General features: G+C 37.1%; 1 protein-coding gene across 1 annotated transcript in view; it reads right to left on the bottom strand.

Annotated features, from left to right (window-relative positions):
• The window catches only part of CFAP47 (cilia and flagella associated protein 47), a 443,526-nt gene that overhangs the window by 272,884 nt on the left and 153,585 nt on the right, over window positions 1-17,057 (bottom strand). Inside the window, exons 30-32 of the mRNA XM_047764176.1 lie at window positions 15,147-15,368; window positions 5,857-5,938; window positions 4,760-4,885 (exon numbers count right to left, since the gene is read on the bottom strand). Of these exons, the coding sequence (XP_047620132.1) occupies window positions 4,760-4,885; window positions 5,857-5,938; window positions 15,147-15,368 (430 nt within the window). The remainder of the gene's footprint in view (window positions 1-4,759; window positions 4,886-5,856; window positions 5,939-15,146; window positions 15,369-17,057) is intronic.

Genomic DNA, 17,057 nt, shown 5'->3' with positions numbered 1-17,057 from the left:
TACACTTGTTCCTGATTTAAAGATGAAGTCTGCAGGCCTAGAAATCCCTGTTTCCCTGCCTTCTAACTTCTATCATCCATCATGGCTCCTGGCCTGTTCATCATCTTTATCAAACCTCCTTCCCTCTCAGCCTCTATGCTGGTTTTCCTCAGAAAATCCCGCATATCTCAATTTCAAAGAACAAAAGGATGACATCTTAATGAGAACAGCTCTGTGCCCTACCACGTGTCTAAAGTGCTTGCATGTGCACTCACTTTTCTTCCCTCTCTACAACCACAACAGATGAGCACTCCCTTCTCTTGTACTAGATACCAGCCTTCCTCATCTTCTTTGTTACAGTTCTGCATCACTTGTCTTTTTTAGCTTTAGGATCTTGAACTTCTCCCTCAAACCAATTCCTTTTCAGCAATATCAAAACAGGCTCACTACACACAGCTTTTAGAGAATTCTCCCACACAGTCAACCCTCTGTATCCAACAGTTCCACACTGTGGGTTCCAAATCGTTGAATTCAACTCATCACAGATAGAAAACATTCAGAACTCCGAAAAGCAAAACTTGAATTTTCCCCGTGCTGGCAACTATTTACACAGAATTTAAACTGTATTTACAACTATTTACAGATCATTTACATTATACTAGTTATGATGAATAATATAGAGATGATTTAAAGTATACGGTAGACTTAAAGTATATGGGGGAATGTGCGTAGGTTATATGCAAATACTATGCCATTGTGTATAAAGAACTTGGAGCATCCTTGGGTTTTGGTACCTGTGGGTGTCCTGGAACCAATCCCCCTCTGATACAGAGGGGTGGCTGTATATTTATCACAGATGCGCAAAGAGTTGTTCCTATGTTCCTGATGCATGGCTATATTCAAATAAAATGTTCGATATTTGCTTTCTCATGTGAGAATAACTGTGTTTTCCACACTGTATTCCAGTGATATTATGGGGTGTCCTGCAAAGCCATTTATATAAGAATTTCATCAGTTTTGCTCTCCTCAATCACATTTTATTGAAGCTCATTTAAAATACTCCTCAGGGATATAATCCCTTGTACCATTTTTGTTTGTCTTCTACAGAGGTATGCAATTCTGAATAATGCTTCAGTGGAACTGGTGTCCAGTTTACCTTTAGCAACAAAAATTTTAATTTCATTATAGAGAGATTTTGAACTGGTTTGGGGGAAATGTGTTTATTAATTAACCAGAAAGATCATTGTCCTTTGTTTAAAAATATCAAAGTATTGTTTTCACCTCTCTTATGCTTCGGTGACCCATTTTTTTTAGCCATTGATACATTTTTGTGAATTGGGAATATAATGCAAGAAAATAGCAACAATTAAACATGCAAATTTAACAAGCAAAAATAACCAAATGGCATGAAATCAAATTGGTTAAGACAAGCTATAGCCTGTTATCTAAACTATTAGCAAAGAAGAACTGACAAAGGCAGTCCCAAGTACACGCATGACCTCTAGGAAAGAGACGAGTAGAACCTAGAGGGATTCGTGTGAAAACCACATTTCTATTTCCAACTAGTAAAACTCACCTCAACAATACTGCTTGCTTTTTTTAAGTGAAATTATCAATCCACTACTGATTTAAGAGAGTACCTAGAGCTACCCATGCTTTAGACATAATAAATACATGGAGAAACACAGCTCTACAGATGATCTACTGGGCCATCATCCGTGCCTATGACTTTATCATTGAATTGGTGAAGAAGCTTAACCATGTGCTGCCATTCAGATCTCTTTTCTGACCAAAGGATCAACCCGCCTGGTAATCACACACAGCCCATGATACAGCAGGATCAAAAGTGAATTTATCATGCCCTTTGCTGTGTCCCTCTTTCTGCCCTGAACAAAATCCTGTTATTAGCCCTTGTCTTGTATTTCAGTGATTGGGATCAAATTTCAATCAGTCACCCAAGCAAGAAACCCACTGTGATTTGACTTCTCTGTCTCCTTCACCTCCATAAGAGCTGGTCATTTATCAGGTTCTAATAAGTTCTACTCCAAATAATGAAGAAAGCTGCCCCTTTCTTATCTTTCCTACTACCATGAGCATTCCCAGCACCAGACACTTAAAAACATCCCAGAACAGTTTTCACACTGTACCGCAGTGATTCTCTAGAATGCAAAGCTGATCATGTCAACCTAAAGTTTAAAACCCCTCCAAGACTTCTGTACTGACCTTGTACTAAAATCCATTAAGTCCAGATTCCTGGCTATGGCTCATGAAGTCAACCATGACCTAATTTCTGACAGGGCTCAGAATCCACTCCTCTTAATCCCAGACATACTGTGTTCATTCCTCAGAAAGTAGTATGCTCTATCAAACCTCAGGCATTTCCACATGAAAAATGTTATTGCCCCCTACTTCCCAATAAAACTCATCTACCACTTCCATCACACAATTTGCACTATCTTTCTCTCTAACCTATGGCCCACTTGCCTAGTAAAATCCTCCTCATTGCTCAGGGCTCATTTTAAATTTACCCACTTCCTAGAAACCTTTTCCAAGGCACAGGAAAATTAGGTTCCTTTCTATGTGCATTCATTCTTAGTTCTTTGGGCTTACCTTATCATAACATTTGTCATATTTCCTTGTAGTTATATATATTTAGTTGATTATATACCCCAGGACAACAAAATCCTTGAGGAGACAGACTATATCAAATTTATTCTTATATCCCCAGAGCCTAGTATAGTAGCTGGACCATAATAGTTGTGAATAAATTTGCTGAAAAAATATTTGTTAACTATTCACTATGTAGCTGACATTCTATTAAGTTCTGAGTTTACAAGTGATACTGGTATCCAAGGTCACAGACTTATAGTTTGGGGAAGATAGGTTCAATGAACTAGACGTGTACATGAGTGCATGTAGAAGTAAACCGATGAATGAGTGAGTAAATGAAGCCCACAAACCAAGATTAGGACTAGCCTGACCATAAACTAGAACATGAGATGTTCTTCTGTTTTGGAATTGCTCTTCTTTATCAGTAGACAAAATTATATGCAGTCTGGAGCTAAGAAAGAAAAGAAGAAAACTGCATTTTCCCAAATTTAAGAGAGTCACAAATACCCTCATACATTCTTCTAAGAGTTACTCAAGAAAACACAGGATTTTTCCTCTTGACATCCAGCAAGAAAGACAGGGCACATTGATGTGGGAAGAAGAGGTAGGGCGGGAGAGTAACTGGGAATCAAGCAGCACAAGGAACTCTCCAGAGGGTAGGCTTGAGTGGCTGGCCGCAGTAGAGGATTAGACTGTCAGAGGGCAACAAGAGGGACTGGGGTTTCCAGGACCCAGCAGACAACAAAAAGGAAAAAAATAAGCTTTACCTACATCAGATGGTTTTACATGACCCAAATCAGGTGATTCGAGAACAAAGTATGTATGCATGTGAACCTTTGCATTCTCACTTCTAAAATGGGGATTTCTGGTTGTGAAAAGTTAACGAGATCTTATTTAAGCAGCATTTTGTGACAAGAGTCTTTCATATACTACCATAGAGTTTATTTTCGTCTTTCCTTTGAGTGACTAATTGTTGCTTCTACTTTTCTTCCTCGTTTTAACCCCCCTCCCCTACAGATCACCCTATCTGTGGCTGCAGTCTTTGAGGACGGAGCAAAAGCCTCCCTTGGTCTTAGTGGACAAGATCCACAGTGCCATATTTGGAAACGTAGAGAATGATTCCAAAGCCTGAAACCGGTACTTGTTTAAGCAATAAAGAGATAGGGTGGGAGGATGCAATTTATGTTATGTTAATCTACCCACACATGCAACTTAACATGAAGCAAATCGGAGAATCTCAACACCTGGTCTGGCCTAAAGGTGTATAATTCCTGGTCAATATCTCTCCAGAATAACTTTACAGAAAGACTCTACTATGCATTAGAGGTAGAGACCCTAAATTTCACCAATATCTATTCTTTAATCCTTCCTTTTAGGTACTAGAATATGCCTATACCTACCAATTTTAGAGACTACATTTTTCAACTTCCCGTGAAGCTAGGCACATGCATATGACTAAAATCTGCCCAATGCAATGTGATGACCTCCTTAAAAGGTATTGTCCTCTACTGTTTTATCTGCTCTCCCTTGTTCTGAGAAATTGATCCAGAAATGAAGGCCCAGTACTGAGGATGGAAGAGACACCCATTATTTCTAAACTACTTACTTCTCCACAATTCCATGAGAAGGAAAAACAATAATTTTACCCTACTTTGGCCACCGTATTTTTTTTTTTCTTCTTTCTTTCTTTTTAGGGCCAGGCCTGAAGTATATGGAAATTCCCAGGCTAGGAGTGGAATTGAACTGTAGCTATCGGCCTACGCCACAGCCACCATAATGTGGGATCCAAGCTGATCTGAGCAGCATCTCTGACCTACACCACATCTCATGGCAATGCCAGAACCATAACCCACTGAGTTATGGATCAACCCACTGAGGCCAGAGATCAAACCCGCATCTTCCTGGATACTAGTCAGGTTCTTAAGCCGCTGAGCCACAACAGAAACTCCAGCTCCTTGGGTTTTTAATCTTTTGTAACAGCATAAAATTGGGTTGTGAAGATTCTTGTACAACTATAAATGTAATAAATTCTGTTGAGCAAAAAAAATTTAAATAACATAAAAATAAACTTAAAAAATTCTTTTATAGCAGCATTACCTATACCCTAATACGCTACTCATGCAAATCAATCAAAAAAAAATCCAGCAACGAAAAACAGTGGAAAGATTACCTTGTATATCTGAAGGAATACATCTGTCCATGCTCGTTTACTCCAGGCTTCAAACTCTGTCATAGCTATAACAGGGTGCTTTTCCTTAGGTAAACTGGAAAACTTGGATGAGGTATTAGGGGACGACTTTAAGGAAAAAAATATTATGACATTAATTACAATGTAAGGTGAACTTAAGTCCAAAGTTGTAACTACTTAGTTAGCATGTTTTTGGTTTTTTTTTTCCTGTTTGTAAAATGTTTATATGTCTTTTATACCCAATCTTCAAGAGCTTTAATTCCTCATGTGCCAGTAACAGAAACTATCAACACAGGTAACTTTCTGGAACTCACAGCCGCTATCTGACATCACAGATTTATACATTCAATGCACCTACTAGCTCACTCTGCGGCAGAAGTGGGAGAATGAGATGCAAAATTATTCTGAATTCTGAACCCCCAAAAGAGCCACCCCCTTCAAATGAAGCCACAGGAACTCAGGAGAATGCCAAAGAACAGGTCCGTGGCTCTTCCACTAATGTCATGTGGTGACTATAGTAACAGTTCCACAGCTAAAGGACAGCTGCCTCAGAGTTTGCAGGCTTCTCAAGACAATGCCGCTTCTTAATAGGTTTCCACAAAAGGAATTACGTACTTTGAAAAAAACAATGGCTATCTTGCTTAATTCTTCCCTATTCTCTCCTAAAACTGAAGAAGGGAAGCAGCAAGTGGTGGGGAAATAAAACCAGTATTTTTTTGGAAGATATATACTCTAAAAATGTATTTTAAGAAAATATTTACATAAGCACACACCATTTTTCATTTCTAAATCCCTTAAAAACAGCAATTATCTATATATTTAAGAAAGCCATGTAATCATTTATGGATGGGAACTCCACAGAGATCCTTAGACAAATACAAATACATTTCTCTCTATAGATACAGATACACACACAAACACATATACACATATATACGCTATCCAGAGAGGCATAATCCTTAGGATATTTCATAAATAAGAAATCAAGGATTCTAAAATAAAATCTTTTAACAAAGGCCAAAAATCAGTACACTCAATAATAACTGTGTAGACTGTTCCTAAAAATTATATTCCCTTACTGTAATTTCAATCCACTTCTTATAATCTTCTGGTTCAAGCAGAAATTCTGGCAGTACATGAGAAATGCATGCTCCTTGAGCTCTAAAATAAACAAAGAAAAGTCCCTATTATCATAGCATAATACTCAGGATCCATCTATCACTTGCCCCTGAACTTAAATGAGATTATTTCAATGTCAAATATTTACATATATATTGAATTTTAATTTTCAAATTTGAAATTTATATAATTAATTTTAAAGCTTCCCTTACCAATAAAATGTACATATGATGTTTGCTATGAAGAATTAATAATGAGAAGGAACTTACTAAGTGTCTATAATCATACACATCGAACTTTATATCTTAAGGGACATGGTTTTATCACTTGGCCCCTACTGTTAAGACACTAACCATTTTACTGTTATCATAACATTATAAAACTGAAAAATACCTCGAAAAAGTTTGAATATAATATAACATGTAATAGATCATCAGTCACTTTAAGTTCACTGAATGCCTATCACCACATATGCTTAAATATAGAAAACCCTAATTTAACACAATCCATCACCTATTTTTCCAGAGAACATCCAAAAATCGTGGCCTCTTTGATTATATAAACTTGTAGTATTTGAAGCTGCAGTTATTTATAATATTTTATACATTCAAAAGCATATATATGTATATAATTTACCATATTTTAGATTATATTTTTTCACCATCATATTTCCTGAAAAAAAAGTTTTTTTCTCTTTTTGTCTTTTCTAGGGCCGTACCCACAGCATATGGAGGTTCCCAGGCTAGGGGTCCAACTGGAGCTGTAGCCACTGGCCTAGGCCAGAGCCACAGCAACGCCAGATCTGAGCTGCGTCTGCGACCTACACCACAGCTCAGGGCAATGCTGGTTCCTTAAGCCGCTGAGCGAGGCCAGGGATTGAACCCGCAACCCATGGTTCCTGGTTGGATTCGTTAACCACTGAGCCACGACAAGAAGTCCTCTTAAAATATTTTTAAGCCAAGTCTTCATATACACATCCATCCCCTCCAGAACTACTTTACAGACATCTAATACAATTCTAGAAGGAGTGTTTCTTAGGGAGGATTTGGGTGTTAAGGTCTAACTCATTAGTGTGCATAGAACTCCACTTACCACAAGTATTTAACAGAGAACTTACCATAAGCATTTTACAGAGAATGCCACATCTAGTGTTCAACTCTGTAAACACCCTCAACAGTTTGCAGTCCTGTAACTATAGACAAGGGACGAAAAGAAAAATCGGAAAGATGATTCTGAAAGCTCAAGCCTTGAAGAAAGCACAGATGAATGATGAGAGTAAGAGCATGCTTGTGCTTGTGGGAGTGGAAGCAGAGAGCATGGTTCCAGAATTGTTAAGTTTGCTGAGGCCCTAGGCCGGTCCAGGCTAAAGAAAAAAAGTCATATTGCATACATAAATGCCCTTTGTTTTGCAAGCAAACACTATTCCTTCTCTTTGATTTTGACACATTTCTCACCTGTATCTACATTATTCCTTTGAATCTATATTGCACTGGAATTACCATGGGTTTAAATAAAACCTAATTTTAATGGAATACCACTTCTTAGCAGGAGTGGACTGAAGCCTATTTAAGAATTCAATGACATGATGCCCCATTAACCTGAAATCCTAGAGGTAAAACAAAGATAGACAGCTCAGAGACATATGAAGAAACTGGAATACTTCTTACATGCAAAACCAAGACAGAATCTCATGATGAAATAGTCATTTCTATAAAAGGCAAGTGAGAGCCTAAGGAAAACTATTAGGGAACCACTAAAATCAGAGTTTCTTGAAGAGGGAAACTACACGGCCTTAATTTGAGTATTTCATTGTGTTCAACAGAATAGGCCCTCGGCAACAAATTGAGGATGAAAAATGCATTTTTGAATTGTTAAAGACAAGACAACAGGCACAAAATGGGAGCTGCAAGTCACCAAGACTTAATTACAGTTTTGGCTTTGACAGAAATGGAACTTTATTTTATTTTATTTATTTATTTATTGTCTTTCTGCCATTTCTTGGGCCGCTCCTGCGGCATATGGAGGTTCCCAGGCTAGGGATCGAATCGGAGCTGAGCTGCCAGCCTACGCCAGAGCCACAGCAACGTGGGATCCCAGCCGCATCTGTGACCCACACCACAGCTCACGGCAATCCCGGATCCTTAACCCACTGAGCAAGGGCAGGGATCGAACCCACAACCTCATGGTTCCTAGTTGGATTCATTAACCACTGCGCCACGACGGGAACTCCTAGAAATGGAACTTTAAACCAGCCAACTGAGAATAACCTGACAGGAATCAGTTAGGTAATCAGCCTACCATCTCCTAAAGGAAAGTAACCTTGGAATAACCACTCTGCTGTTTTTGCAGTAGGGGCAGAAAACTTTTCCTTCCTCCCCTTCTAGGTTTGTTGGCTGGTCTAATAAGCAAATTGACACAGGAAAGACTAACAGGAAAAAAAAAATTTAATTATGTACCTATGGGAGCCCCACAAAGACATGGAGACGCAAAGGTAGTCAGGCAGTTGAGACTTACATACTATCCTGAGCTAAGAAGGGGTAGGAGTAGGGGCTACAAAGGTGGCGAAAAACAATTCGTAAGAACATGGGAGAGCAAATGTATGGTAAATAAATATTTGCTATGCCAGGCAGATTAAGTCATTCTGATGTTAAAATTACCTCTGCTGATGGCTCTCTTCCTGGTACAGGCCCCCCATCTAAATTCTTTTAGGTAGTTAAGGGAGAGGTAAAAAGCTTTTCATGAGTCTGCTGGGTCTCAACTGCCTTCAGCTCAAAACAATCCCCATGCCAAGGTGGCACATTTTGGGGTGATGTATTCTGTTCCGCCTCATTGCTTCAGTTCAGTTTCCTGTTCTTGCCCTCTTCTGCATATAAAATATCTTGCCTTGTATACGTCTTCAGAGCTCCTTTCTATCTGCTAGACTGAATGCTGCTTGATTCATGAACTGCTGAAAGCCAGTAAGATCTTTAAAATTTACTTAACTGAAATTTTGTTCTTTAACAGCACTTTATAGATCCTGTTATGAAGTGAGGGGTAGCAGAATATTCCATGCTAAAATATGCCTCAATGGCAGACCAATTATTTTGAGAAATAGCAAACACAGGAGAAATTCTGAAAACAGAGTGGGAGTTACTCATTTGTAAGGAAATCTACATTTATAAAGGAAATTTACATTAGAAAGGGGGCCTATACCAGGAAGGGAGCTATTACCTGAGAGAACTCTTTCACCCATGAGATTTATCTCTAAGGCATGGCAACTTTTGTTTACCAAACATTGTCTCCTCTCATTTTCTAGTCAATTCCACCCCCCATTCAACCCTTCAAAGCATTAGACCCCTACCCACCTTAGTTCAGGATGGCATACAAGCCTCAATCTTCTGAGCCTCATTTCTGTGAGGCTGTCACAATTACATACATAATCAAAATTGTGTGCTTTTTCTACTGGTAATGTGTCATTTATTCTTGGGGTTCAGCCAAGAACTTAGAGAGGTAAACAGATAATTATTTTTCCATCCCTACTATAGGCCTTTTTCATTCTTTCTATTTTGAATACATCTCAAGGCCTAACTTCATCAATCCACAGGACAGTATTTACAATTGTTCTGTCAATAGATTTTATGTGTGGTCAGTAGTTTTATATAGAGTTGACTCTCCTAATTGATTCGATTACATTTTACATGCTAGGTTTTCTATTTGATTTTGCTTCCAAGTTTACTCTGAGTATAGCAAAGCAAAACCAAATGAACTAAGATAATAACTTCTGAACTTAATCTACAAAATTATAATTTCTCATTTACTGCATAAAACAGATATAATTTCACTTGTACAAAAGTCCTCACTCATGGACATCAAATTTAAATGGGAAAGCTAATAACATTTATGATTATTTTGAACTTTAATACACTTATTTCCATGATGAAACATATGCACATACCTTGGATTAATGACCCAATTTTATTAACCATACTGTCGCTTTCTAAATGTTGAAGAATTTTATCACAGGCAACATTTCCTGATAGGCATGTATTTACGGATAAAAGAGCAATAAATTTGAAGAGCTTGGCTTTAATGACAAAATCATTCTACCATACCTGCAACCTCACACCATAAAATGTCAAAACAGAAAGCACCCATGTTAATGTTAACACCACTGGGAGCTGTGCCAACAATAATGTCCCAAGAATAACACAACGATCTTAAGTACCACAGAGTTTAATGATGCTACCAGAAAACTGTTTTGAGTTTTAAAATGCACAAATGATAAGGATTTAAGTATCCAAACTTCCTTCTTTTGTTCTCAGTTAGTATTCCATTAGATTTAAAAGCACAACCAACTTTCTCAAATAAGAATGGCATTAGAATTTTTGCCTTATGGAATTAGAGCATTTACTTTATTGGATGAATCACCAAGGACTAAGTGTAAGAAGTGGTAAAATTAAAAGAAAAGTCATGTATTCTCTATTTTAAACTTATAAAAATTTAAGTTCCCATTTTACCTAATAAAGACACACTTGACAAATACTGGTTTTCTAGCATTCTTATGTCCACAAAATATTTATTTCTAGTACAACAGACTTTTAAAATATTCTATTTCCAGGAATAATATCACAAAAGTCAGTTTTCAGCATGTCACTAACGGATACCATACTGGAATAATTTAAAAAAACATTTTGGCAGATGAAAGTCATAGGTAATAAATTATCACACTTAATAATAATAATCTATAGCTGTCATTTCTAATACTTTTTATGAATCAAATAAGTTTAAGAATTATCACTGTGAATTTATAGATATTGAAATTGGAGCTTAAATAAGCTAAGTAACTTGTGTAAAGACACAAAAGTAAAAAAGAGCTAGAATTTAAGCCTGCATCTGTTTGTTTCAAATGTCGTGCTCTTTTAACTCACTTTAGTGCACTGTTCCAGGATCACTTCTTATGCTGTTGCTGTGAAATATTTCCATGCTTAGATGTAACTCCATTAAATAAGATACCATAATGGTGATGCAAAATTAGGAAGCATATAAAATTTTTAAAGATAAAAGAAGTGAAATGACAAATTGAATTAAATTTACTAATAAAGGGGAGTGAGCTGGTTTTCTTAACTGTACTTGTTTTGGTGTAAGAACAATTTATTTAAAAATCAGGAGTTGCCGTCATGGTGCAGTGGTTAACGAATCCGACTAGAAACCATGAGGTTGCGGGTTCGGTCCCTGCCCTTGCTCAGTGGGTTAACGATCCGGCGTTGCCGTGAGCTGGGGTGTAGGTTGCAGACACAGCTTGGATCCCGCGTTGCTGTGGCTCTGGTGTAGGCAGGTGGCTACAGCTCCAATTCGACCCCTAGCCTGGGAACCTCCATATGCTGCGGGAGCGGCCCAAGAAATAGCAACAACAACAACAACAACAACAATAAAAGACAAAAAAATAAATAAATAAAATAAATAAATAAATAAATAAATAATCAATGAGGAGTTCCTGTAGTGGCACAGTGGAAATAATCCAACTAGAAACCATGAGGTTATGGGTTCGACCCCTGGCCTCGCTCAGTGGGTTAAGGATCCGTCGTTGCCATGAACTGTGGTATAGGTCGCAGATGCGACTCGGATCTGGCACTGCTGTGGCTGTGGTGTAGACTGGTAGCTACAACTCTGATTAAATCCCTAGACTGGGAAACTCCATATGTCATGGGTGCAGCCCTAAAAAGTAAGTAAGTAAGCAAATACATAAATAAATAAGTAAATATCAGTGAGTCCACCAGAATAGGAATGGTTCCATAAACGATAGTATTTCATTTCAATTAAAAGTGATGTTTATGAAGTTTTAAGCAATAATCAGAAATGTTTAAGTTTAAAAAGGGGGATTAAAATACGTTCAGAAGTAAATCTCAACTAAGAAATAAATATGCATGAAATTGACTTGAAGTAAAATGAGTAAAACCTTAACCAAAGTTAAAAAAATCAATGGAATTTGAAGGTAAGAGTTATAGTAGTTCTATCTTATGTGATATCCTATTTTACGGTTTCAATGAAGAGTACGTGATGTTTATATTCAGCTTTTGTTTTGTGTTTCATATCATGGAAATTACACATCAAGAAAGTTGATATTTCCAATGAAAATGAATCACATCATAAAAATGGCTATTGGTTATAAACAAATGAAACTATATCAAAGGATGTTAAGGACTATACTCGTCTGCTCAGGCTGTTATAACAGAATACCATAGGTTGGGTGACTTTAACAACAGAAATTTATTTTCTCAAAGTTCTGGAGGCAAGAATCCCAAGAACAAGCAATGCGCCAGCCAATTCACTTGCTGATGAGATCCCTCTTGCTAAGAAGACAGCTTAGGGTCCCACTTTTATGACACTAACCATAATCACATCTTAAAGGTCCTATCACCAAATACATTCACGCTGGGGGGTTAGGGCTTCAAAAAGTGAATTTGAGGGAGACGCAATTCAGTCCATATCAACCAGAAAAGGCAGAAAACATTAAGCATATTATTTCAAATATAGCACTATAACATTCATTGTAAAATGTAACACCCAATTACATAATATTTTTAATAATAGAATATGGCACTATTAGGAGGTAAACTATCTGCCTCCAAAAGTGATATGTTAAAACTCTAACACTCAGCATTTCAGAATGGTCACATATATTTGGAGTTAAGGCCTTTAAAGAAGTGGTTAAGGTAAAAGGAGGCTATTCAAGTAGGCCCTAATCCAATCCGACTGGTGTCTTTATAAAAAAAAAAGGAAATTTGGACACACAGAGACACCAGGGGTGTGTGTGCACATAGAAGAAAAACCATAGGAGGGTGCACAAGAAGGCAGATGTCTGTGAGCCAAGCCAGAGGCCTCAGAAGAGAACCAATCTGCAGACACCTTGATCTTGTACTTCCAGTCTCCAAAACTGTGAGAAAATTAGTTACTGTTGTTTAAGGCTTCTAGCCTGTAGTATTTTGCTATGGTTGCTCTAACAAATGAAAATTGGTACTATGGAATAAATGGCTTAAAGTTATTTTTAAGACTTCATCATTTAATATTATAAATAATGTTGAATGTATAACATTCAAAGTACATACGCTACCTTTCTCCACCTTGACTTTCTCTCAATGGTTATACCTCTCCTAGAATGCAAATATTCATCTTTTGTTCTATCCCTAATTTTTACATTTCACAAAATTTTCTGTTCTTTTATGACTGCCCTGAGTTCCAATTTCAAAGATTTATTCCTTTCACCACACAAGCTTAAAAAGCAAAGCTCTGTGAGAGACAATGCCAGTAAACAAATATTTAATGAACATTGGCCCCATTCTGTGTTCTTGTTGAGCCTGGCTGTTAGACATGCCAGACGTACGAGACTTGCTGCCTGCCCTCAGATGCTTACAAACTAGTGGGGTGCACAGACTCATGGATAAGTCAGCAGTGCTGAAAATAATTTACATAATTTTACACAGCTGTGCTCTTTTCCTTACCTGATCTTTCTCATTCTCCCACCTAGTCTAGCTACAGAGGAATAGGGGGAAATGTAGAGTTGAATCTTTACATGTCTTAGTCTCTTCTAACCTGAACAGTCTCTTTAGCAGTAACTCAGGTCTTTGGGATAAAGAGTTAAAGTTTCGGACCTCCACACCCTCAACAAAATGGCATCTGGGAACAGGTGGAGTTACTGTCTAGTAAATAAAGCTTCAACTTCAGATTTTGTCACTTTCATGAGTCTAAAGTCAGGTATATAAGTTTTATATTTTTAATTTAATATTTTTTAAAGGAGGGATCTCCAAATTGTGCAAAGCATGTTAGAACCTAAGTCTGCCCTGCAGTGGGCTTTCATGAGGAAGCAGAGAGGGACTCTTGTATCTGTAAATGCATCTGTGACTACTTCTCTGGATCCTCAGTCTCTCTGAAAATGCCCTGCCTCTACCTGGAGCATAGTTGACATGTGGCCATTGGCTGGTGAGGCCTGAGATGAGAATCTTCTATCTCTCTTCTTAGTTCCAATGACCAAGAGGATCTTTTCATAACTGACTCGGCCACTCCCCAGTCATTAGATATTTTTTATTCATATTCTGCTTTCAGAGCCAGGCATCTCCTACTCTTCTGCCTATTCACAGAAGAGCCCCTCTCAGGCAGTCAGTCTCCATAACATACTGCCTAGGTCTTAACTCAGTCACTTTTAGTGACTTTGAAACTCCAATATCCCTTCTAAGCCACAAGAAACTCAAGCCAGTTTTGGTCAACGACCTAATAATGAGAGCCGAAGACACAAAGAAAAAATACTTTGGGAGCTCAGTGGTTAGTGAGCCCAACTAGTATCCATGAGGACACAGACTCCATCCCTTGCCTTGCTCAGTGGGTTAAGGATCTGGCATTGCCGTGAGCTGTGGTGTAGGTCATAAATATGGCTCAGATCCCATGTGGCTGTGGCTGTGGTTGTGGCTGTGGCGTAGGCCAGTGGCTACAGCTCTGATTCAACCTCTAGCCTAGGAACATGCATATGCTGTGGGTGTGGCCCTAAGACAAAAAAGAAAAAACATTTTGTTCACTGCTATGTCTAATATGCTTTTTTTAAGAAAGGCAGACTGACCAGGTCTAAGCTGCAAAATTCTGATCTGGAAATTTTTAAAAAATGAACACTAAATCATTTCTGGAAAGATCATTTGCATTCCTGCTGTAAGTGTCCTCTTCTTACCCTCCATCCCCATTCCTGCCAAAGAAGGTAAACATCTTGGGCCAACTAGGGAGTAGATTCTATATGCAAAGAAGTAACAGATAAAAACACAATAACTTCAGATTATACCAAAAGTAATCTGAGGAATAAATTTTTTGGCTTGATCTCTTTTTTTGTTCATTGGATTTACACATGTGCCTTACATGAAGATTCTCAAAATGAGGTCATGAACCAGAGGTGTCAGTATCACTGGAAACTTGTTAAAAATGCAAATTAGCAACATAAACTGTGAGCAACAGCCAGAAACCTGTTTAACATGCCATCTCAGTGACTTGGGTACATGATAAAGTTTGAGAATGACTGCCTTAAATTATGAATTCAATAGGTCATGAAATGCTTATTTTCTATTATTTTTCTAAGGTACATATTACAGGGTTTTGTATATAGGAGAGACTTAGTAAATATTTTATAAAAAGACAAATAATATCAGAGTCTATCAATCTATCCATCTACTTACTTATCTATCCTAATTATCTTAGTCATAATTACACTTTTAAATGAGTATATTTATGCTCTTACTTGAGAAACTCAAGAAGTGAAGAATGTTGCAAATGAAGTTGAATCACCTTTTCAGTGTAATCCACAGGTAAAGACTGACTTACATTAATTCCAGGTGGCATTTTTCCACTCAAGTGGACTATCACATCATAAATGGTCTTATTATATTTGGAAAAGTCATTCTGTCTAGAAGACTTTTTGGACGTTGGGGTTGATGAGTAGAGTTTTATTTTACACACATCCCTATGGGAAAAAAATTTGAAAATTAAAGACATCTCAAAATTATGTTATAGGAAATAAAAACATGCTTAATGACTAAATAAAATTCTATTTAAAATGAAATAAGAAATTACAAAATTCACTTCATTTAACTTGTACTTATTAGTAAAAATTCAATTTTTTTAACAACCCCACAGCTTGCCAGTATCTTTTTTTAAGCACACTTCATTATCTAATGTTGCAACTGTCAAGTCTGAAAGATTGGATTATGATTAGAAAATATAAGTGCTTTGGGAAAACAAGGGTTAAATTCTGGACCCATTACCACTAGTTGTGTGAGTATGATGAGGTATCTAAACTCACTGAACTCAATTCTGAATACTATAAATTGCAGATAATAATGACTGTAATAGTTTACAAGGCTGATTTCAAACATTCATCACACATGTATATACAAAGCCAAATTTACATATATTCTCTCAATATTTATACTTTAATATTTAGAAGGGCACATCTCACACACTGCCCACATGAGTGTGGATTCTCATGTTAAAGTCCAGAAATCCATTGCCTCCACATATATTTCTGTTCTATAAATAAGACACTACAATCTCTATTTCCTGATATCTCCTATACCAAGGTATGATGGATACTAGTTTCTATATGGAGGATGTGTGTATATGTATGACTGAATCACTTTGTTGTACAGCAGAAATTATCACAACACTATAAATCAACTATACTTCAATATTTTTTTAATTCCAACCAATTCTTGCTGTCTAGAGTTTATCAAATATCTAATATTATACTAACTATTTGTGTGCTAGCAATGAGACTTACAAATGTATCACTATTTTGGACTGACAAATAAGTGCCTAAGGGGCCACTGGGAAAAGCAGTTCTCCAGTTTAGTAGGTTGTAGGTCTGTATAGCATATACAAAAGAAAGTACAAATAAGGGTTTTTCTACTGTTCCTTAAAACCTGGCTCTGACACTTACTCTGTAAATTTACGGAAGTTACTTGACATTTCTTTCCTCAACCTCCTGAAAAGTAATGTACATAATAAACCTAGTATATCCCAAAATTTGCAACAAATTAAACAAATATTTCATGGAGAAAATTAGCACCGTAATAGGCCTTAAAATAGTTCTACCAAAAACTATGAAAAAGATAAATGGTCTGAACAGAATTAAAACATAACCAAAGACTTAATAAAAATGAAAAAAAAAAGCAACCAGATGAGTACAAACAGAAAGAAACAATAAACAATATTAACAGATACATAAGAGCCCCAGATATTACAGTTGTAAGACACAGATTTTAAATTAAGTGTAGGCACTATGTTCAAAATTTTTGTCAATGAACTAAAAATTATATAAAAATGACCAAGTAGAAAATTTACAAATAAACCCAATAAGTAAAATTAAGTGAGCACTGGATGAGTTTAACAGTAGATTAAGTGAAGAACAAACTAATGCATTGAAATACAGGCCATAGGAAACTATCCATATTGCAGTACAGAGGAACAAAAGGATGGCACATAAAGAAGAATAAGAAAAGAAGAAAAGGAGACCAAAGGAATGGAAGAGTCACAAAGATTCTGACTAGCATCCATGAGGTTGCGGGTTCGATCCCTGGCCTCGCTCAGAGGGTTAAGGGTCCAGCATTGCTATGATCTGTGGTGTAGGTTGCAGACATGGCTTGGATCTGAT

Source organism: Phacochoerus africanus, chromosome X (assembly GCF_016906955.1).
Source record: "Phacochoerus africanus isolate WHEZ1 chromosome X, ROS_Pafr_v1, whole genome shotgun sequence".
Lineage (NCBI taxonomy): Eukaryota > Metazoa > Chordata > Mammalia > Artiodactyla > Suidae > Phacochoerus > Phacochoerus africanus.
Note: the sequence above shows the minus strand (reverse complement) of the source record. Positions and strands in the feature narration are given on the sequence as shown.